General features: G+C 34.7%; 1 protein-coding gene across 1 annotated transcript in view; it reads left to right on the forward strand.

Moving 5' to 3' along the window:
- Nucleotides 1–21,892, forward strand: part of KIF15 (kinesin family member 15) — a 34,421-nt gene extending 12,529 nt beyond the window's left edge. Inside the window, exons 12-35 of the mRNA XM_030445380.1 lie at nt 30–121; nt 821–1,030; nt 2,735–2,912; nt 3,336–3,477; nt 4,929–5,070; nt 5,401–5,598; nt 6,475–6,582; nt 7,334–7,439; nt 7,988–8,153; nt 9,364–9,514; nt 10,522–10,607; nt 11,028–11,103; nt 11,372–11,458; nt 12,531–12,635; nt 13,488–13,610; nt 15,044–15,190; nt 16,160–16,264; nt 16,543–16,707; nt 17,153–17,259; nt 18,468–18,540; nt 19,138–19,175; nt 20,789–20,954; nt 21,379–21,510; nt 21,809–21,892. Coding sequence (XP_030301240.1) covers nt 30–121; nt 821–1,030; nt 2,735–2,912; nt 3,336–3,477; nt 4,929–5,070; nt 5,401–5,598; nt 6,475–6,582; nt 7,334–7,439; nt 7,988–8,153; nt 9,364–9,514; nt 10,522–10,607; nt 11,028–11,103; nt 11,372–11,458; nt 12,531–12,635; nt 13,488–13,610; nt 15,044–15,190; nt 16,160–16,264; nt 16,543–16,707; nt 17,153–17,259; nt 18,468–18,540; nt 19,138–19,175; nt 20,789–20,954; nt 21,379–21,510; nt 21,809–21,892 — 2,987 coding nt within the window. The remainder of the gene's footprint in view (nt 1–29; nt 122–820; nt 1,031–2,734; nt 2,913–3,335; nt 3,478–4,928; nt 5,071–5,400; nt 5,599–6,474; nt 6,583–7,333; nt 7,440–7,987; nt 8,154–9,363; nt 9,515–10,521; nt 10,608–11,027; nt 11,104–11,371; nt 11,459–12,530; nt 12,636–13,487; nt 13,611–15,043; nt 15,191–16,159; nt 16,265–16,542; nt 16,708–17,152; nt 17,260–18,467; nt 18,541–19,137; nt 19,176–20,788; nt 20,955–21,378; nt 21,511–21,808) is intronic.
- Nucleotides 21,893–22,506: the final 614 nt, after the last annotated feature.

The following is a 22,506-nucleotide window of genomic DNA, read 5'->3' on the forward strand; positions in this document are numbered from 1 at the left end:
GGTGTTTGTTTCTTTGACTTAATCTACAGGTGGTGTTGAAAAAGGGAAGAACAACATGAATTACATGAACAACTTTCTTGAAGCAATGCTGTTCTGGGAGAAATCAGAAAGTGAAAAGAAGGTAAGAAAGCACTAATATTTCTGAGCCTATTCTGTGTACTATCTGATGAGAGCATATTGAGCCTGGTCTCTTAATGATTTTTCTTTGGTTTGAATAAAAATATTCTGTCCAGAGATAATGAGCTTTGGTAATAAGTGAACTAGTCAAATGACATTTAAATAAAATCTTCCAGATTCAGAGAAGCCATAGGATAGCTTTCATAGTATGTTTAGTTTGGGGTGGGGTTTTTTTTATTTTTATTTCCTAATAAAAGAAATTAACAGAAACTTATATTTTACTTAATTTTGAGTGCATCTTTGGGTGTTTTGATGAAGTGTGCTTTTTGAAGCAAACCTTGCAGTCATCCATATTCTGTTGTGCTTTGGTTCATCCCATGAAACAGTGGAGAATCATCCAAAATGGCTTTTCTTGGAACAAAATGTACAGAAAGAGGCAACCTAGCCATGCATCTGATATGCTTAACTGAATACTTAATCTACAGAATCATACTGGGGCTTCTCAGTAAAGTTTTTAGAATAAAGTGTGTTATTTGGCTACCTGGAATGAGCTGTTGCCCTCTACTAATTTGCTCCAAATGAGTGCTTGTGGCATTCACAAAATTAACTTGAGTTTTGCATGGTTTGTGTGTGTAAGTGCACCTTGAAAATTCATCTCATGTAACTGTCACTTTTCCACCAACCTGTATGTGTACCTTCTAAGAACTTATTGGAAAAAGTTGCTCAGCTAGAGGACCTCTGTGCCAAGAAGGAGAAGTTTATTCAGTCAAATAAAATGATAGTTAAATTCCGTGAAGATCATATTGTTCGCTTGGAACGATTACATAAAGAGTCTGGTGGAAGTTTATTGCCAAAAGAGCAAGATGATCTCCTCAGTGAATTGAGGGAGGAATTGCAGACACTCAGAGAACAGGTAAGTCTCTAGTTTTTCCTGTCTAGAACATTTTTTTATGTGGGTGAGAATAGCTCATGTAATGGAGTTCTGTGATGGGTGGATACATTTTTAGGAAAAATAGGCAAGAAAGTAGTGGATGGGTGGTGGCTCCCTCTATAGAAGAAGCATCTCAAATGCATGGAGTTTCCCAATGGAAGGGGCAGTGGGCAGGTTGGAGCCTGTGAGTTTGCATAGGAGGAGAAGCTGGTAAAGGTGATGTCATGATGGGAGCTTGCTATAGGCCATCTGATCTAGGTTAGGTAGAGGACTAAGTCTCCTTTAAGCAACTTAAGGAAGACTCCAAATGACAAATCAGCATTCTTAGGGGAGACTTACACCTCCATGGCATTGAAAGGGAAAGATAGGATGCTAGTAATACAGTAGGTTTCTGAAGGTTAGTAACACAGAGACTGGATGGACCAAGCAGGGGTGATGCTGCCCTGGAGCTGTGAGGAAGGCAAGCAGTGAGGTACATCAGGTTATTCAGGTGTCTGGGAGTTGTGGTTTCATTTATGAGGCAGTTTTGAACAAGAAAGCTCAAGAGAGAAGGTAGACTTTTAAAAACAATTTTCTCTGAGCACAAGAAGGAAAAATGAGATGGATTTGAAGACCAGCTTGAATCTAGCTCATGGCTGAAGGCCAAAGTGAAGGGTGGGAAACAAAAGTACAAAAGTCAGGGCAGTTGTTAATGGACTATAGAATCATATTATAGATTCATATAATGGTCTGGGTTGGAATGGATCTTAATAATCATCTGCTTCAAACTGCCCTGCCATGGGCAGGGACACTTCCTACTCTACACCAGGATGCTCAGCCCTATCCTTCCTGGTCCTGAACACTTCCAGGGATGAGGCATCCACAACCTCCTTTGGCAACCTGTTCCATTGTCACACTAAAGAATTTCTTCCTAATATCTTGCCTAAATCTACCTTCTTCCATCTTAAAACCATTACTCCTTGTCTTATCACTAAGATAAGTGTAAAAAGTCTCTCCTCAGCTTTCCTGTAGGCCCTCTTCAGGTGTTGAAACACAGCTATAAGTTCTCCCTGGAGCCTTCTCTTCTCCATGCTGAACAACCCCAACACTCTCAGCCTGTCTTCATGTCACTTTTGTGGCCCTACTCTGGACTTGCTTCAAGAGCTCCATGTCCTTCCTGTTCTGGGGGCTCCAGAACTAGACACAGTGCTCCAGGTGGTGTGTTAGGAGATTGGAGTAGAGGGGAAGAATTGCTTCCCTTGACCTTGCCATGCCTCTTTTGATGCAACCCAGGATATAAAGTTGGTTTTCTGAGCTGCAATTTCATGTTTCTGGCTCATTTTGAGCTTCTCATCAACCAATACCCCCAACTAGAAACCTTAGGGTTTTAGGGGACACCTGCAGGGATATGGTGTTAAGAAAGCTGAACCTTAATGTTGAAACTCAAAAAGAGTAGGGAAAAAAGCTTCTACTGCTTTATTACCAGTAAAAGAATTAACACACAAAATGTAAATCTGCTGTCTTTTGAGAGTAGATTCCAAGGGAGTAAGAAAACTAACAAAAAAGAAAACAGGGCAATTTTAACCTCTGTAGGGAATACTTTTTTCCTCTTCTATTACAATTTAATGCTTATTAAAGCATAACAGTTAGTTATGTTACAACTTTTTCGGGAAAATAAAAACTTGGATAAAATACCACTTATTACAGATGGAACAACACCCAAGAATTGCTAAGTATGCCATGGAGAACCATAACCTCAGAGAGGAGAATAAAAGACTTCGCTCTTTACAGTCAGTTAAAAAGGCCCAAGAAATTGATGCACAGACCATTGCAGAACTAGAAAAAGCATTTTTGGAAGCTTCAGCCACAGAGAAAAATAGTGGAGGTAAAAATATGCTACTGTTATTCAGCTAAGCAAGCTTAATGTATTTCTGTTGTATGCAGCATAATGTTGAAAATGTCTGTCTTAATGTATTTTTGCCTTTTTCAAAGTGATACCTGAAGACTGATAAAACAGGTTTACTTCCTTTTACTCACATTGGCTTTCATGCAAATACAGCAGTAGAGAATTGGGATTCTCTGGCATCTTGTGAACATCACTATCTCATTTGGCTGTCCTTAGTTGTTATGAACAGTGTAATAATACTAATTATTCTCCTGGTTTTCATGTGAACTGTTGCTAATGCTCATTTTCTTCAACCTGAATTTCTGCTATGCTACTGAAAAGCCTACAAATGCTTTAATTTTCGTAAAATTATCAATATTTGAGCTACTTTGTTATTTCAGGGGGGTTACATTTGTTTTTTAGGTCATCATTTAAATTCTACCACCCTATCAGTGGAAGGCAACTCTCTGGCATCTGTTGAAAGGCTGAAATCACGCCTGCTACAGACTCAAAGTGAACTGGCAAGCTCAAAACAGGAATATGAAGAATTCAAGGAGTTAACCAAGTGAGACAAAATAGTATAGAAATGTCTTTAAATAGTTACCTATATTTATTTTTTTTGTAAGTTGTTCTCAGATCCTGAATATACAGTTTAAATATTCTGCATTCTTTGCATGTAAGAGAAGGCCAGGTTAAGAAAAATGATGTGCACACAGAGTCTGTTCCTGTTGACCTCGGTTAACTGCCAGACTAGGAGACAGCCATAATGCTATCTGAAGGCACATCTGCAATGTAGCTTAGGAAGGTCCTTTTTGCTCATTCAGGCAACTGTACAAATCTGAGGGTTTTAGTCTTAAATTTTTGTGCAGCAAATTCTATGAAGCTTATAAATGATAATGTTACAATCTACTGTTTATCAATTCAGCAATCCATCAATTGTCCTGTATCATTAGTTACAGTGGTTTATTTCTATTTCCATACATTAATTACTTTTTTCAGTCCATTTGGTGTATTTTTAGTTTATGTATTCCATATTTTGTGCACGTCTCACTTTCTTGATAGTATTTTTTATCAATTACTGATTTTTTCAATTTCTTTTTTTAATCAGTTCTTTAGTGGAGTACAGTCAAACACAAGTGTGCTGTTTTTCACTAAATTTTAAACTTGTTTCCAGTTTGAGAGTAACTGGATGCTTAATTTTGCATTTAAGTGCAACTATGCTGTAAATGCATAAGTGGAGTAAAACTTTAACAATGCCACACAATGTATGCTAATCTTTCTGTGGTCTGGTAGCAGTCAGAACTAAAGTTCTTTTCTGTTCCCTGAGTTTTGCTGCAAATGCTAAAAACATGAGGGGAAGTCATGGTACTAAACTGCCAAAAGATGAAATAACCTATTTCCTTTTGTCTGTAGGCTTTGACCCTACAATTATGCCAGTAAGGGCAGCTAACACAGTAACAGCATGTAGCTCTGCAACATACCTAATGAAAATTATTCCTAAATTTCTGTTCAACTGCTGGATTTCAGTTAAAGTACTCTTAAAGGGCAAAATAATCTTAACAGAGCTGCACTTCCAAAAAAAAAAAAAAAAAAAAGCTTTAAAGGATTTGCTTTAATCCTGGGAAGCACCAGTTCAGACTTCATATAACTGGATAACATTTTTAAAGCTTAAAACCATATTGGTATGGGTGATATCACTTTCTCATAAAAGGAATTGCACAGCTCTCGGCTTATTTCTTACCGTGTAATGGATTTTTTTCTGACACGTTTAGTTATCCATCTGCTTGCTTCATTATGCAAGCATAAATAAGCTTCTTAGCTTTTTAAGATTTTTTAATATTTTTTTTTTCACTGTTTAGTACGGCAGTGGTGGTTTTCTACTCAAAATAATGTATTTCAATGTTTGGGCAAAAGTTCAGCTTCAGTTTGTTCTTTGGCAATGCTGAAGCTTACCATTGCTGAAGGAGGTTATATTGATGAAGTGGTTTTAACAGTAGTAAAATACTTCCTAAACAGAAAAAAGCATATGGAGCTGGAATCAGAGCTTCAATCCCTTCAGAAAGCAAACCAACATCTTGAAAACATTCTGGAGGCAACCAAAGCACACAAGCGCCGAGAAGTCTCTCAGTTAAATAAGCTACATAGAGAAACTCTTAAGGTATGAGCGTAACTTTATTTAAAACACACATACTCCTGATTTGTGTGAGAACACACTTTCATGTGTATGGCCCCATAACCTAACTAGTGTTTCTGGCTTGTAATCCATATGTGATAAACCATATATACTGCTTTTTTGTTCTGAAATACTGAAATGACTGACTGCTACTGTAATCGGATGACAAAACTTAAACAGTGTAGTGGTTTAGAACTAACCACTTTGGGCACTCTATCTTCTTATTCTGCTTACAGAACTATGAAATACAGTGCCAGACAGTCTTAATTCCATTTTACAGTTGAAATAAAGACTGCTTTCTAATCTTTACAACAGAATATAACCACTCCAACAAAAGCTTACCAGCTAAGATCTCGCCTAGTGCCACGAATAAGTCCAGAGATCTTAGATTTTCATTCTGAAGATTTTCAGTGTTCTGAAGAGATGATGAATGACATTTCTAAAGAGCCAATTCCCCCGGAAATGAATGAACAAGCATACGAGGCCATTGCTGAGGAGCTCAAGGTGGCGCAGGTGAATGTTCTGAGTGAAAACTGAAATGTACATGTAACTTGATAATAAAGCAGGTTTTGGCATGAAAGACTTCCCCCATTACCAAATATATTTTAACTTGCATGGGAAACTGAAGCACTTGGTGAACGCTTCAGCCTTCACTGAACAGTTCCCTAATCATACATTGTACTTAGGAGGATTTACAATTAAAATAGTGAAAGGTATTTGAGAGCTAAATTATGTAAGTAGTTTAACATACTGATAACTTGTTTTTGAGGAAAGTTTTTGATAAGCCTCAGGTGACAGCTACATTTCAAACAATATCCAACCTTAGTATATGATACTGCATTTTTTTAAGAAATAATGGTCAAATAATTCTTATCCACCATTATGCACTAATTATCTTGTACCTTTCCTAAAGGGCAAGGTAGCTCTTTCGTCACATAGAAGAGTACTCCAAAGTTATCTGAACTACCCTCTAGAAGATGGACTAAATTCAGTGCATGTGAAATCTTGGCACAATAGCCAAAGCCCCTCTTTAAAGCTTAGAATAGTGCAGAAGTCCTGTAAGCAGTTCAGCTAGTGGGTATTTTGAATAACTTCTTTTTAAAGCCTTGTTTTTCCAACTTAAACATGGGCCCGCAGCATGTGTTTATTGGATTTAGTCCCTGTATTTCCCAACAGATTTTCTTGTGTTCTGACAGTTCAGTTAGCAATAGGAGAAATCAGCTACTTAAGATACAAGTTTATTTTTTAATGTTCTGTTCTCTCTTGTGTCAGGTCATAAAAAAATTAAGTAGTTGACATTTTTGTATTTAATATGCACAGAGTGCCATATGGCATGAGAGAATTAACTGAAGATGAGTGTTCTAATTTTGAGTGTCTGTTGTGTCACAGGAGCAAATGAGCACAATGCAGGCAAAGCTGGATGAAGAGGAAAGCAAGAATATAAAACTCCAGCAACATATTAATAAACTGGAGCATCATTCTGCACAAATACAGGAGGTGAGACAACAATAATACAGGGATATAGTAACTGTGTACGCATGACAAGGTGATATATACCACTCATACTACAGTGTCATTTAGGGAGGTGTGCAGTGTTACTTGCATTTTGACTTTACAAAAATGTACATAGCATCATAGCTCAAGGCTGTGCAGGAAGACAAGGTCTTCATTTAATGTAACACTGCAAGTTTGGGGGTTTTTTTGTTTTATTTTGAATGCTGTGATTCTGAGCCCGCTTGATCTAAAACTAAAATATAAGCAAAGAGACACTCAAGATGTCTGTGCTTGGATTTGCCTAACTTCATTATTTCTGGGAAACATCAATAATCACAATGGAATTTTAAATTTTGGAATACTAAGAGCTGGAACAGAGCTGAAAAGTCCTTACTCTATAAAATATTTATAAGTCTTCCTTAATCGTTAGGCTGGGAAATAAAAATAAGGGCTGTGTTCTTCTTAGATCAGTCTTGTATCTGATAGCTCTGTTTTGAAGTAGATCTCGGCTCCTAAGCTGTGGATTGCTTTTAAATGAACTTATTAGGTTAGGTAATGTGTTCAGTCAATTTTTTTTTTAATTTCTGCCCATTTCAGATTTACTAAACATCAAATGTAAAAAAAAACAAAACAACAAACCCACCATCTTATTTCTAATCAGCTGATTGAATTCTCTAATACATTATATTGTTAGGCTCTGTGAGATAGCCTCTCCTTTTTCCTTCCATTTAAAAATGTTACTTGTCTTCTCAAGCTTCTTTCATCTGAAAGGAATGACTGGAGTAAAGCACGCCAGGAGCTCCTTGAACAGATAAAATCACTTGAAAAGCAACTTCAAGACAGTCAAAGCAAGAGTGATAGTAAGTCTATGTAACACTGCAATTCCCTATGAAATTTTGAGGTGTCTTAATATTTTGAATCAACAATAGCAAATGCTGAGTAACTGTTTGGGTTCAAGATATTAGTCATGCTGGTTTGATTTTTTTTTTTTTTTTTAAATCTTTTTCAAAGCAAAATAAAGTCTCTTAATACTTGCAGAATAGCTCTTCTCTCCCCAGTCTTGCACAGTATGCAATATTGAAAAGTGTTCACTGTTCATTCTGAATGTGAAAGGGGTACAGGATGAAGTATTTTAAAAATAAAATATTTTTTAAAAATCTTCTGGTCAATGAAAATGCAGTGGCATTGTTTGGAATGGTTTTGGTTCTGCTGGTACTCTTTAGATCTTAAAGCTGATGTTTCATTAACCTTTTACATTTACCAACCCTTTCTGTGTATGACCTTTAAGGTTAATTCCACCTAAAATGTGTAAAGTTTTCTGAGACTTAGTGGGAAGTTTTGTAATGTTGCATGTCCTTTATCTAGTACAGTTTTCCAAATAGCACGTAAAATATTTATTTTTTGACAGTATTAAAAAGTGAAGTCTATGACCTGCGCATCGTCCTGCAATCTGCAGACAAGGAGCTATCTGCTGTAAAATTGGAATACAGTGCCTTTAGGGAAAAGCAAGAAAAAGAAATGAGTCAGCTTTCTGGTAGACATATGGATGTGCAGTTCCAGCTGGACAGCGTCAGGTATGTTGGCAGTTTGGTAAAATGCCTTAAACTTCTTTCTGTATGCATCCAGTGATTTAGTTGTTCTTTTCTGCATGTGAACTTGCCCTTAAAATCTTTAATAGAAGTTGTTATTTTGTGTTTACATCCTTTGTTTATTTGTTGTTCAATTCTTTCCATGCCTATTTTGGAGCCATGAGAGGGAACGTGGTAAAATTACCAGAAAGGAAATGAGTCCTCCTTAATTTTTATTTGCTCTAGCATTTTCCCTTTATTAGGATATACCTAATAAGTTCATGGATCTCCAAAAGTTAAGTAGCTGAACAGGCATAGTTGTTTTGTGGGTTTTTTCAAATTTAGTCTTAAAAAATAATTGTTACCACTCAGTGTGGTCAATTTGAAGCAGGCAACATAATGATGCTGCCCTAAAAATACAAGCAGGAAGAAACCATAAAAGTAAACTGAGGGTTTACTGTTGAAGACTGAAAAACTTGAATATAATGTATTTAATATAATATATTGAATAATTGCCATTATTACTGAGACATTAAAATTGGGAACTAAATTATGTTGAGGTTTGGTAGTGTTTTTTCTTTTGCTTTTGGTTTTGTAGGGTTTTTTTTCCTGGAAAGCTTAACTATGTTACTGCGTTAAAGTGGTTCATGTCTTAGTTGAAGTAATTTTTTGAGTGATACATGCTGAGACTGGGAACCTGGAATAGAAATTAAACGTTGTGTTTTTTCTCCTATTTGCTTTTCACTTTTGTGTAAGATCAAATGAGTAAGTTTTCAGGACAACAGTTTAGAGGGAAATAACCCAGACTTGCCCAGAATATATGTATATCTTAAATGGTATAAATACCCCAGGTGTCATCTGAACAGATGTAGGTAGCAAAGTCTTGTTCAATAACTGGCTGAAAAAAAAGTTTAAATGGGTGAAAGCTGTTGTTACTGAAAACTCTGTGGAATTTTGTAATAAGTAAATTATTTCTAGGGATCAGAAAGAGCAATTTGCTTTCTTTGCCAATGACACTTCAGTTTTCCCATCACAAGTGTCCCATCATTTCACAAATCTGGGGTTTCTAACTTAAAAAAAAAAGTTACCATTTATGTCAGTGACTTCTTTCTAAAATAACTATATTCTGTATATTATCTGAATACTATAAAATACAATTGACTGAGGTATTATAATGAGACAACCTTTGTCTTAAAATTGTGGTTTTTTTACAAAGGCTAGAACATGAAAAAATTCTTGAAGAAAAAGCAAGCCTGCAGGATGACTATGACAATTTGCAGGAAGTAGCAAAGTTTGAAACAGATCAACTGAAGAAACAACTTGAAGACAGAAAACAAGAAGCAGAAGCAATGAAAACTGAGCTTTGTGTAAGGCAGTCAAGGCTTTTATAGGACTTTTATTATTCAGTTACTCATAGCCATATTGTTTAATTCCTGTTCTTGTGCATTCTATTATCGATCACACAGTAATAAGATGTTTCCTGATTATCTCATTTGGAAGATGTACCCAGATTTTTTTCAAAAAACTTAGATTTTTGCATCACAGGCTACAAGAAATATCCAAGAGCATGGTGAAGGAGTAGGTTTTTCAATGGAAGAAACTGCTCTAGAAATGTCTAGGGAGATTCATTAGTAAAGGAATAAGAAACGGCTTTGGAAAAGAATCTTGGCACTGAAATGCTGGTGACCTTTTATCTCAGTGCTAGCTAAGACTAGGTTACTTATTCCATCTTTACAAAGCAGTTTCTTAAAAAAATGTCATCACAGATGTGATTTCCTTAAAATGATCTGAGTGGTTTTTTGAGGTACATCACTGTCCTGCAATTTAGATGATGCTGTCCTTGAAAGCTTGTCAGACTGCAGTGACTGCAAAACAGCAGTAAGGTTGCTCAAGGGCTTTTGCAAATGATTTTGCCTGCTTTTCTGCAGTGTATGCAGTGCCTGCTCAGCAAGTTTCATGTAAGTTTTCTTTTCAGTGTTTCAAGGAATACTGACATTGAAAATTAATTAAATTCCTTATAGTGTAATATCTTGAACTGATGGATAGAATTGGAAATATCCCCCCAAATTAAGCTACAGTAGAAAATTCTCATTCCTCCCTTTAAAGGCTTGGATATTGAGGAACACCAGAGCTATTTGAAATAATTATAACTGGCAGATGAAAAGAACAAATTTCTTAATATAAACAAGAGTTTATTTTTGGTTTTGTCCTGTAAAAGTTCAAAGATCTGTTTCCATTTAAAGTTCAGGGGAAGGGAGGGGTTAGTCATCTTGGGAGTTTTGTTAAGATTTTTGTATTTATTTATTTTGGTTTCAGTTATTCTAAATACCTTGTATTGTGACTTGTTATAACAACATGTATTTTGATATCGTAGAACCTTTTGAAACTCCTGAAAACAGAAAAAGAACATAATGAAAAACTAACATTACAATTACAAGAAGACAAAGAAAACAATTCAAAGTGAGTTTTTAATTAGTGATGAGGTTTATTGTCATCGGAGTTCATTGGTTTTGTCCTATGCTAGATTTTGTATTCAGATATGGATCCTGCTTGTAAAGATGTTTTCCCCTGTCTGGGTGGAGTTAATTACATAATAGGCTAGTTTATTGTATCCAACTTAGAACAACACTTAATTGTAATGTTTTCAATTAACATGAAATGTGATTTTATTACAAGTGTCTATCTTCACATCAAAGATTGTTTCACTACTGATAGTGTATGGCTAGTAACAAAACTACTAGTATTTTGTACAATACTAGTAATAGTGATAGCTAAATAACTCTTTAAAAAATGAAGTGTAAATAAGAGCAAACTTTTATGACTTGATTCATGTTAATATCTTCTGATAATATTTCTCACTAAAAATGTTTTCTTCTCCAGGGAGCTCTTGAAACTACTTGAAAAAGCACAGGTGGAGAAACCATCCTCTGAAATGGTGACACGGTGTGAGCAGCAGGTACAACAGCAGAACTGAATGACTAAATTGTGTATTCATGGGTTTCCTTGTGCATTAATAGCAATTTTATTGCTGGACTGACTGTTCTGTAGATTAGAACTCTAGATTTATTTTGCTTGTAAAGTTTCAGATTTTTTTTTAAGCCACTGCTTTATTTTTCTGGTAAGATAAAGAACTTCATTCCTTCCAGTTTTACTCCTGGCTTTGTGCTTTAGAAAACATACTTCAAAAGTAATTAGGTCTCCTTCACAATTATTATTTCTTCTAGGAAGCAAAACTGCAGAAATTGGAACAGGAGCTGGCTGCAGCTGAAGAGATTATTGTTTCTTTAAAGAAGACAAATGATGCAGATAAGGTTTGGGTTTATTTCTGTTACTGATACCTCGCTTTGTGGGTAACTATGGTTTGTATTAGAGTTGAAAGCCCAGAGCCTTTCTAAGATACTTGGTAATTCTATGTTTTTAGACAATCCTGAATGTATATCTAGGTAAAATAAATACTATGTCTTACTGGCATGGAGTTTGTCAGATAGTAGGAAACTGGTATTCTTTCAGAGATAGAATTCTTTCACATAGAGATAGAATTTCTTTTCACATAGATTATTCTTTCACAAGATAACAGAAGGTTGGGGGGAAATCAAGGTAAAGCTGTCTACTGGACAAAACATTAAATTCATAAAGGATGCATAATTTCCATGATGATTAATAGGCCCTTCCAGTCAGTGTCATGTTGTAATGAGCTAATAGAACAGATGAGAAAGGTGATGCAAGAATGTCATTGTAGGTACCTTTATTAATAAAATCAAAGCACTTATACTTGAAAGGACTGCTCCAGTGTTCTAAAATCTTCAGTAGCATCACTTCCCATAACAAAAGTATTTATGCTGTTTGTTAAACAAGCATAAGAAATCACATAGTATGTTTACTGTTCAGCATGCTGCATTGATCAGTCTTTCTTTTTTCCATGCTAGAACAAAAAATTTGACACACATAAGGACAGAAGAATCTGGTTTTCTCAGTGCATTGGTGTTTTTGAATGTACCTTTTTCCATTACAAATAAATGTAACCTTAAACTATAGTCCTTCTGTACTCTTATTAGAAACCTATCACAGCCTAAGTCTAAATCAGTTAGTTTTCCCTGCTAATGAACAAAGCAGGTTATTTAATTTGTGTAAGTGCTTGGAACAAAAGCCAAATGACAAAACAACAAATTTCCTATTACTCCTTTTCACGTGTGTATCAAGACATCGTTTTCAAATGGCTGTTTGATATTTGAGATTACTTATTACTCACCAAAGAAAGGCCAGTAAGAAAATGTGTATTATATATGTGTGTGGTTTTATTTATTTATGCATTAAATATATATATATATTTATTTACATGTGTTATAAAAATAATACATCATGATTAACTTTTTTATGTTGCAGGAAGTTGTAACTGATTTGATGAGGCAGATCCAGGAACTGAGGTCTTCAATTAATCATAAAACTGAGTCCATAGATGGGCTGACAAGAGAGCTTGAGGATATAAATGTATGTACTGTCATTTTGAAGGACGTGGTATAGTTTTTCAGAAATTGAAGGCAATGACATGTCTTATCATCTGTCTCAGACGGCGTAACTTGCTGTAGCATTTTAGAAGGAAACTTCTTTGTTTTGACATGTTGAAATCTTCTGAACATTTTATGCCTAAGGCTGTCTCGAAAACTGAACTATTTCCATGTGGTGGGTAAAGAGCAGTGTCTCTAAAGGGACCTATTCACATCCTGTAAACTACATTCAGCTGACAGACACATTTAGATTTTCTCAAATTGGCAATTTAAAACTTCAGCGGTTGAAGATGAATTGTAAATTCATTTTTGAGGGAGTGAATTTTTTGTGTTTCTGATACTATGTTCTACATCTGAAAACATAAAAACAAAGAACCAAACTGTCTTTGAATAACTGTAGATAAATATGATGCATCCCATTTATCAAAATGGGTCTGATTTGCAAACTGATAGAGCAAGCCACAGAAGACTTTAGATAATATATATGTATGAACTATGAATTCAAAAGGTCCTACAGACAAAATGTTCATGAGATAGATTTCTTTGGATGGGTATCTGTGGGCTTCTTTTTTTTTTTCAATAATAATTTTACAGTTAACATGTATTGTGCTGGCTAATACATATTAAATCTTACATTGTTCTGACCACTCATTTCTAATAACATGGTGCAATTTAGCAAGTATGATTCTGATCTTAGTCATTGACACGGAGATTTTAAATATTTGTAGTTGTCATCATAAGATTAGTGATACACATGTATTTGTCTTATATTTGACAACTTTCTTTAATGCATTTTCCTGACATATTTGAAAATTTTATTTAATACTTCTTGTAGTGCAAGTATAATTTAGTTCTGGCTGCAAAAGAAGAAAGCAAAAGAATCATAGAGGATCAGGAAAAAAAGATTGAAGAACTGAGGGAAACATTGGAGAGAAGACAAATAGCTGATAACATTGAGGTAAAAACATTAATGTTGGTATTTTATAATTATTTGCTCAACAGATCAATTGGATGTGGTTTTGCTTAAAATATTGGTGTAGAACTTAACCTCATTTTAGTTCAAACTAGAGCTAATTATGCTGTTCTTAAAAGAATTTTTCATGAGATACCTGACAAATTCTGTTAAATTATCACATTACTTGTCATAAATATTTTATAAGCTACTTCATAAAAACCTATGCTAAAAGCCTGGTTTAATTTCACTAAGGCCACTAAGGAGTCATCAGCTGAATTTAATGGCAAATTAGATGATGCTGCTAAGAAATTAAAATAGGCAGAAGAATATATTATGTTCAATATTATCTCTTTCCCCACTGCTATTATATTCAGTAACATCTTTACTCATAATTTTAACTAAAAGCTCCACCTGCTGGAAACAGATCTAGGATGCATGGTTGATTCAGCTGTGGTTTTGCTTTATAAAATTGTATCTTTTTAAACTTTGTTTTCCCTGTTACTGCTCTTACATTGATGAATATGTCCATTAGTTCAAACCACCAGCCTCTTCAATTACAAGTAATTTCTAGAAGATCATCTGTCATATTACTATGTCTATTCCAATCATATAGCACCAATTAAGTCTTTCAGAGTAGTCTCAAAAACAAGCTTAAATAGATTTCCACTGTTTAATAAACTATCTTAATTAATAATCACATCTGAATTTGATATTCTGAAATCCTAAACTGAGCTGCTTGCCAAGGGGATTGCGCCCGTGTTTTGGTGTTAGTTTTTGCTGGATTTTTCAGCTAAAGTAACAATTCTCATTGTTTTTGTCCTTGGGTGTATCTGATTCCTGATAAAATCATAGTGTTTCTCCCTCTTTGACTTTGTACATCAGTTATTAGTTTCCTTAATGCTTTCTTGACTGGAGAAGAAGAACTAGGCCAAGGTGGCATTTAAAGTACTAAGCACTGTTTCTTCTTCTAGGTTCACACACCTTGTTGTAGGTATGATGCCCTATCACAGTGGGAGTCTAGATCCTAGAATAAATCCAGAGGTATCTACAGAGTAGCAGTGCACTAAAAAACTGGAATCACTGTCTTAGCATGGATTAAAATCTAGACATTCCTCTCTGGATTCTTCAAGAATTGGATTTGGTTTTAGATATACTTTAAAACAGTTGTTGATTCCAAATATCTCCTATAAGTATCTAACTGTAACTACACTGTATGAAAGTCCTTATTTTTGTTCTGCCACCAAGACAAGGGACAGAAAGTGTGCTAAGATAAGGAATCTATAGATGAATACTTGCTAAAATTCGTGATGAAAAAGTGGAGTGAAAAAGGATATGCTTGTAGCTGTTAACAATCTCAGAAACAACAAAACATCTTGAATCAACTGCTTTAGAGTAATAACTTTAATGTTTCTTTCTTTACTCATCTAATAAAATAGAGAGACCTGCTGTGTGAAGACTTACATCACACCACTGATCAGCTGATGAGACTGACAGAGGCTTCCAAGAAACATAACTCTTTACTTCAGTGTGCACAAGAAGACATAATAAAGAAAGAAGCTCTAATCCAGGAACTCAGGGAACAGGTAAAACAAGGAAATTCTTGGGATGAAGCTATGGTTAATTGTAGCTTCCAGAAAATGTTTTACTTGTAATAAATTCTAGAGCATCTTGTATGCAGTACTCTTGGGGAACACCAATGCTCCTTCCTATAAAAGCAAAGTACTAGTTCAAAAGCTTCTGGAAAAAGGCTAGATAACTTTAGAATAGTTTGGAGGTGGTATCTAGAGATAATGAAAATACTTAATTTCCCTCTGCTTTCAAAATATCAGTGCTTATAATACCACAGCAACCTGAGTTGTTATACACAATGGAACCTACAGAATTACTTTTTGCTTTGCTTAACACTTACCCACAAACTATATCTTTAGGTGATTGAGATAATTGTTGATCTCTATAAATTATGTAGTGTGAGAGTGATTTGGAGGTTTTGCAGACCAAATAGCTACTGTTAAGACTTCGTTCAAATTTAAGCTTTAGTTATTACAATAATTACAATTATTAGTCATAGTGCTAAATAATGTATTTGTGTTAGTAAAAACTCCAGTTATTTTGGAAAGAAGAGTCCTTTTGTCATGTTAGCATAATCTGTGAGGAAACTGGTCTATACCAGTAAAATCGTTTGTATCAAATCATATTTTGAGCAGCAATGCTTGTCAACAGAGTTCATAACAATTTTTCTGTGCTAGCAAGCTCTTTGAAAGGTAAATTGTATTAGCAAGGCAAAAGAATCAAATACCAACAAGAACACAGTTTAGATTAACTATACAGTATAGAGGGTAGGATGTTTTTTTAAAAGGCTTATTATGTGCAAATTTTACATTAGTAAAAGTTACTAGATAAATGTAGAACACATTTAAGAAAGTGAAGTCTAAAGTAATCTAAAATCATTTGTGGTGTACCGAAGCTTGCTGGAAACGGAGATCTGGCTTCTGTTTTCTTAAATATTTTGTCTATTAATTCTTAACTTAATTCTCTTTGGGCTTTCTTAATAGTTGGACAAAATGACAGAAGAAATGGAGAAGAGGAAGAATGAATATGAGCTAAAAATGAAGCAGATTGATTGCTTTGTGGACTCAGCATCAGTGACATTTCCTCAGGTATGGCATTTGTGAGAGAATCATTTTCTGTCAGAACTCGTTGAAGAGGAGTAAAACTTTACAGCATAGCTTCAGATTGGGAGCAGCAATAACAATGTCCAGAATGGTCAAATCCCAGTCACCTAGTTTGTAACTTAAATCTGTTATTGATTATTTGTCTGCCAGGAATTTATTAAATAAATTAACTACGTATTAAAACATGTAACCAATACATAGGGGAAACAGTTCTTTACTAATAATCTGTGGGCTTTGTTTTGTGGTTTTTTTCAACTTGCCAGTGTCCAAAAACTCCCCCTAATTTTGATGTCAATTTGGCAAAGCTCTTGGAAACTCATGAGCAAGAAATAGCTGATCGGAGAGCTTCTGCAATAAATCTGGAGCATCTTGTCCATGAGTTGAATGAAGAACGAAGAGCTAAAAATGATGAAATTCTAAGGCTGAAGGTACTGAAAGTTAAACTCTACAGGCAACTTGTAAGATTACAGTAAGACTGAGAAGAGTCCAGATTTTTAATGAGCTCTTGACTTAGTAGTCTGTCCATGAATCCAGGAAGGCAGTTCTTGTTCTTCTCTTCAGTTAGGCTGGTAACAAATGGTGACAATTTGTATGAAGTGTACTGTGTGTGTTTAGTTTTTCCAAGGACTGAGTTTTTTCATATTCATGAATATCAAATTATAACATTTTTGCTGATGAAACTGTTCTAACTTATTCTAGTTCAAGTTTCTAATGAAACTGTAAAGGGAAGAGTGATATAGGTCTTTGCCAGAGAACTGGTTTTGGGAGTGTTTTTTTGTCTTCTTTCTTACTCAAAAGCAAGTTGAACTAGAAATGAAAACAGAAATTACCATTTGCTTTTCAAATAAAATGTTTCAAATTTCACTTGTTTAGGAACAATTACATGAGTTGGAGAACTTGCGTTCAGAAATGCAGATATTGATGGAGAACAACAGGAATTTACAGAGCCTTGTAGAAGCTCAAAGACCAAACAAGAACAGGTAAATAAAATATGACAATTAGTAGTAATTAAGACAGATAAATTTACAAGTTTTGTATTAAATACCATCTCATTGTTTGCATAATTAGCATTTGATTCAGCCTTTTCTGTGAAAATTGTTTACTGGCTTGTTTCACTCTATGGTCTTTAAGTCACAAATTCTTAAATACAGCGAAGTTTTATAAAGGAAATATTAACAGGATGTAGAAGAATTACATGTATAGCCATTGCTATGCATTATATATATTGCCATATGATTTGTGCAGTTGTTGATTCAATAGACAGGAGGAAATGTCCTAATGAATTCAACACAATTTTTCACATACACATAAATGGAACCAGTTCTTCATCCTGTTTTGAGCAATGAACTTTCTCTGAAAAGGTGACATGCTGCTATTTACTTCACACTGGAGATACCCTGAGATGTGGAAGTGGGTAGTACCAAAATTTAAAAAGGAAAAGATGTGATTTTTTAATTTTAGTTCCCAGAAGTTATCAGACTTTTAAAGGTGGCATTTAATTAGCATTAACCAAAAAAAAACCAGAACACACACACACTTAGTCTCTGACTGAGGCTGTTTATACCAGATGTGGAAAATAAATCACCCTTTCTAGGTATCTTGGCAAATATTAAGATACTGAAAATAGCAGTCTTTTATAATTGCATCAAATTACAATACCAGCTGGTCAGTGAGGTACTTCCCTTGTGGCACACTACAAGAATGAAGTGGTTCCAATTGTGTGTTGGCTTGAAGGTTTCTTGATGGTGTTTGCTTCCTGCCATCCAGTGTCATGTTTATTAAAAACTAACAAAATAAAAAGTACCCTTATCTTCTGTATACAAAAATCTTTTACCTTTTAACCTTGGCAAGACCAGCACACTTTTAGAAAGGAGCTGCTTTCTGCAGTCTATATGCGTGGGAGCATCATGAATTAATAGAACATTTAGCTCAATGCCGAAGTTGTCATAACTATAGAACTACATGCAAGGCATTTTAAATTTTTTCCATTAAAAATTAGTTTCTCCATATTCTAACAAAGGAAGATGTTCTTGGAATGTGAAAGTTTAAAACCTTTCAGAGTTGTTCCATGGTGTTTCAGTATTTGAGTACATGTGCTAAGCTATGCACATGTAGTGGTTTAATCTGGTGTTTTTACAATTGGTTTCCACTGTTTGTGAGTGACTTTCCTCATTCTTGGATATCCTAGTGATCAGAAACATCCTGATGTTCAGTACCTTAAAGAGAAAGAGGAGGAGATTGCTGAAGAACGACTTGCCAAGGTATATTACCCTTCTCATGTTCAGCCCCCATTTCCCCTGCTGTAGTGTTTGCATGTTTTCTTCTGTTCATGGCAGTGAAACAAGCAGTGATTTCCAGTGAATTCTAACAGATACAGAGACTTGTACTTATTTCTTGAGGTTTCTGTCTTGCTCTGATACCAAAGGACTGGGTGTCAGATTGCACAATAAACAAAACCAGATTCAGATCACTGAGTCTGACTCATCTCCACAGAGCTGGAAAGAGAGGATTGTGTCACTTGCTAATGGCATGGCTCTGCCAAAGGGAAGTTACTGCTGGCAGCAGTGGTTGCCACGGATCCCCCAGACAGGAAACCCTCAGTTTGACCTCTGCTGTGTATGAATGGACAGAGATATTGCTGTGGGTCATTCCTGCTGGCATGAAATTGGAAATATGTGCATATGGTAAAGAGATGGACTTAGAGTGAATTTAAAGAGTTATGAGTTACTGAGTAGTAGGATGATTTTGGTAGGACCTGGGATGAGATACATAGCATCAGGTAAGTGACAAGTAATTTTAAATATCTGTATGTGGATTAAATATTAAGCATGTAACCAATTTGTTTTTAACTTTTACAGAATAAAGCAATAGAAGAGATGCTGAAAATCAAAGCAGAGTAAGTTTAAATATTGCTCCTTGAACTGGAGACTTGTATTAAAATTAACTAATACCAAAAAAGGTATACTTTAGCAATAGAAGTGCAAGATCTGAAGCTGTAAGGGATGTACTTTGAAAATGTTTTTTACGCTTCTGCAACATACATTGAGTTTGTTCTTACTTCTTCTCATCAGTAGGTGGTAGTAGCACCTATAGCTACATTTTCTAGAAGTGTAGCACTGTATCAGGGAAATACTCTGAAATAGGTAAAACTATAGAAAAAATTAAATTGGAATGGACATTTTCAATTGTTTAAAATTATCTATATTTTGAATTATATGCATTGAGTTCTAAGCACATTCCTTCTCAAATTAAAGGAAAACACTGTTCACGCCTTAGTATCTTTAATATTTTATAATTTAAAACAATCTAATTCTTTGCTTTCTTGCTCTATTTAAAATTTTTGCACTTCAGCTTGAATAATGAAAATATAAATTTTAAAATTCAGAGCAAATTGTTAGAGAATTCCTAGATTGTATTTGTACTATTGTGCAAGTAAGTCTTCAAAATTCAAGTGTGTTGCACCTTGGGCAAATAGTAGTTAATAAATAATACACTAAATTAGTAGATGATAATTAGTTTGAAAATGTTGCTCCTGTTATACTCTCTTAACCTCTGTTCAGGACTGATAATGGCTAAATAGCTGGATACATTTAATAAAATGCTTTCTACATAAGTAACTTCTTTTAAGGATGAAGATGGTTTTTATGCACACAGTCATTTAAAAAATAGTTTATATTAAGTTTTCCAGAAATCCTAGTCTTGATTAGGGGTTATTTTGCTGTCAGGTGCATTGTTTTTTCATACCTGTTTGGTCTCTGAAATACACTTTGTAGCAGTGCTACCATGTCTCAAACAAAAAATATACACAGAGGAAAAAGATCCTTTTGTCATCAAGACTATGTCTCGGCAAATGCAGCAAGTGAATATTCTTTTTATACAGTAGGTCTTCAGTGAAACAAAACTGAGACAATAATATTTTAATTTGATGCAGTCTTTGAACAGACATGCAAAATTACTGAAGTTCATATAACCAGTATTCAGGCTGCTGAGTTTGATGCTGTGTTCTAATATTCAGTGAGCCTGATAGAGCTAAAACATTATCAGCAAATAAGATGTCTGTCCAAAGTAAAGTGGTCCTTTTGTTACCAGGCCCAACAAGTTCAGAGATGCTTCTAAGACAACAAGGCTATTGGAGAAAAGCCATATATAAACAAGCAATTTAGGGGAAACTTGAAGAGCAGCAGAGTTCATCTAGCAAATTTGCAGGCCTTAAATGAATTCTTAGTGTTCTTGTAGGTGAAGCAAGGTGACTTTCATGGAAACAGCATATTTCTCAAAAATAAGAGCAACTCCAAAATACTGACTAATTAACAGATTGTATCAAACTCCAGGGCTGTAAAGCAGAATGTAATTTTTCCTCCTCTTAGCAGTGAGTTCTAGGGAAAATAAATTGTTTAAAAGGATATTTTTAGAGGAGGCTGCCTAGATGTCCAAGGATGACTTACTAATTCAGTTGTATGCCATTTATGTTGAGTTTTTTAATATTATATGATGCTTTCATGTTGGCAGATTAGAAGAGACCAAAAATACCCTCAAAATCAAAGAAAATACTTGTTTTGAAATTACTCTGGAGATGGAGCGAACAAGAGCTTTGGAATTGAAAGCATTTAATGAAAAAGAAGAAATTAGATCAAAACTGGAGGAAACATATGAAGAGAGAGACAGAATTGGAAAGGTTTGATATGTATAAATTTTTTTGTTGTCTTTACAGTAAAATTTTATTCAGCGAAAGTAGAGCTATTGGTAATTGGACAACATTCTGAATTATTTAGCACTCAAAAACTTCCTCTGAAAATGTTTTGGTTTGCAGTTAGTTATATTTGTAATGCTGTTTCCTCCAGCAGTGGAACTCTGGTTATGGAAATTAATATTGCAATTTGTAATAGGAATCAAATTATGCTTTTGCCCTTTAGAGGGATCTAATATAATACCTAAAGAGGCACAAGACAAATACGTATTTCCTGAGTGAACCAGCTCTTGCATCATATGTTACAACAGACTGAAATGTTAGCTTATTAAGAGCTGTAAAGAAGTTATTTCTTTGGAAAAGAGAGGGAGGGGCTACAGTTAAGAGGTACACAATGTATTTATAATTACAGGAAATGGACTTGCTGAGGAAGCAAGTTGACTCTCTTGCAGAGGAGAATGGGAAGTTACTTGGTCATCAAAACCTAAACCAGAAGATTCAGTATCTTGTGAAACTGAAGAAAGATTACGCTAAACTTACTGAGGTAAGTTGCAGAGTAGAATACAGATGAAATAATAGCCTGACATAGTATAGAGGTAAAGTTTGAGAAAAAAATTAAATTCTTGCTCTGATGTTGGGGAGTAAGAGAACCCTCTGATTCCATGCAGCTGTATAGGTCATGGCTGGTCTGTGTCCTCACAGGCCCCGGACAAGAATTTTTTGTTTTATTTCCTCAAGTACATAGTGTATCAAATGCTTGTTCAAGTGTAGATACCACTTCTTTAGAAATACGAAAGTGAGTATTAATTCTTTAATAGTCCCATTTTTTTGGTTTTTTACAGGAGACTGAAAAACTACGAGTCGAAAATGCTTTTTTGAAAGAATCAAAAAGATGTGACACATGTAGACATCATGATCAGCTATAATGACACAAATAAAACTGCAGAGCCATGTTTTCAAAGTCTACAGAATAAGCAAAAGCCAGTTGTCAAACTGACTTCTGCTGTGGTTCCATAATAATTAAATAGTTTAGTTCCTGGATTTTGTGCTGGTAATACCTTTTAGTGAAGACATCCAGCTAAGTGGGCAGCTTTCAGTGACATAGTAACACTTCCTATAATTTTTCAAAAACTTACTTTGTATAGGTACTGGAAGATACTTCCTTCTAACTTTTCCATCTTGCCAAGGAAAAGCTTTCTCACTGGGAACACACCTGGATTTATATTCTGGTTCCTACCTCTTCTGAAATGATACATATTCCACCAGAACTAGCTTTTTAAAAGTAACATTTCTATGTGACTTTTTTTTTTTAATGAACTAAAATTGGGCTAAAATTAATTTGTCAGATTTATTAACTGAAAATACTTATGAGTTACTTAATTTTCATACTGAATTTTCTTCAATAAAACAAATGTGAACTTATTAGTAATACTATACTTGTAAATAGTATTATGTCTTACAGATTTGCTTCCTTTTTCTTTTTCTGTTTTTTCTTTATTTTCTCAATTTTATTTAAAATTTCAAAATCTTTTTAAGCCTT

This window comes from Calypte anna, chromosome 2 (assembly GCF_003957555.1).
Source record: "Calypte anna isolate BGI_N300 chromosome 2, bCalAnn1_v1.p, whole genome shotgun sequence".
NCBI classification, from domain to species: Eukaryota; Metazoa; Chordata; class Aves; order Apodiformes; family Trochilidae; genus Calypte; species Calypte anna.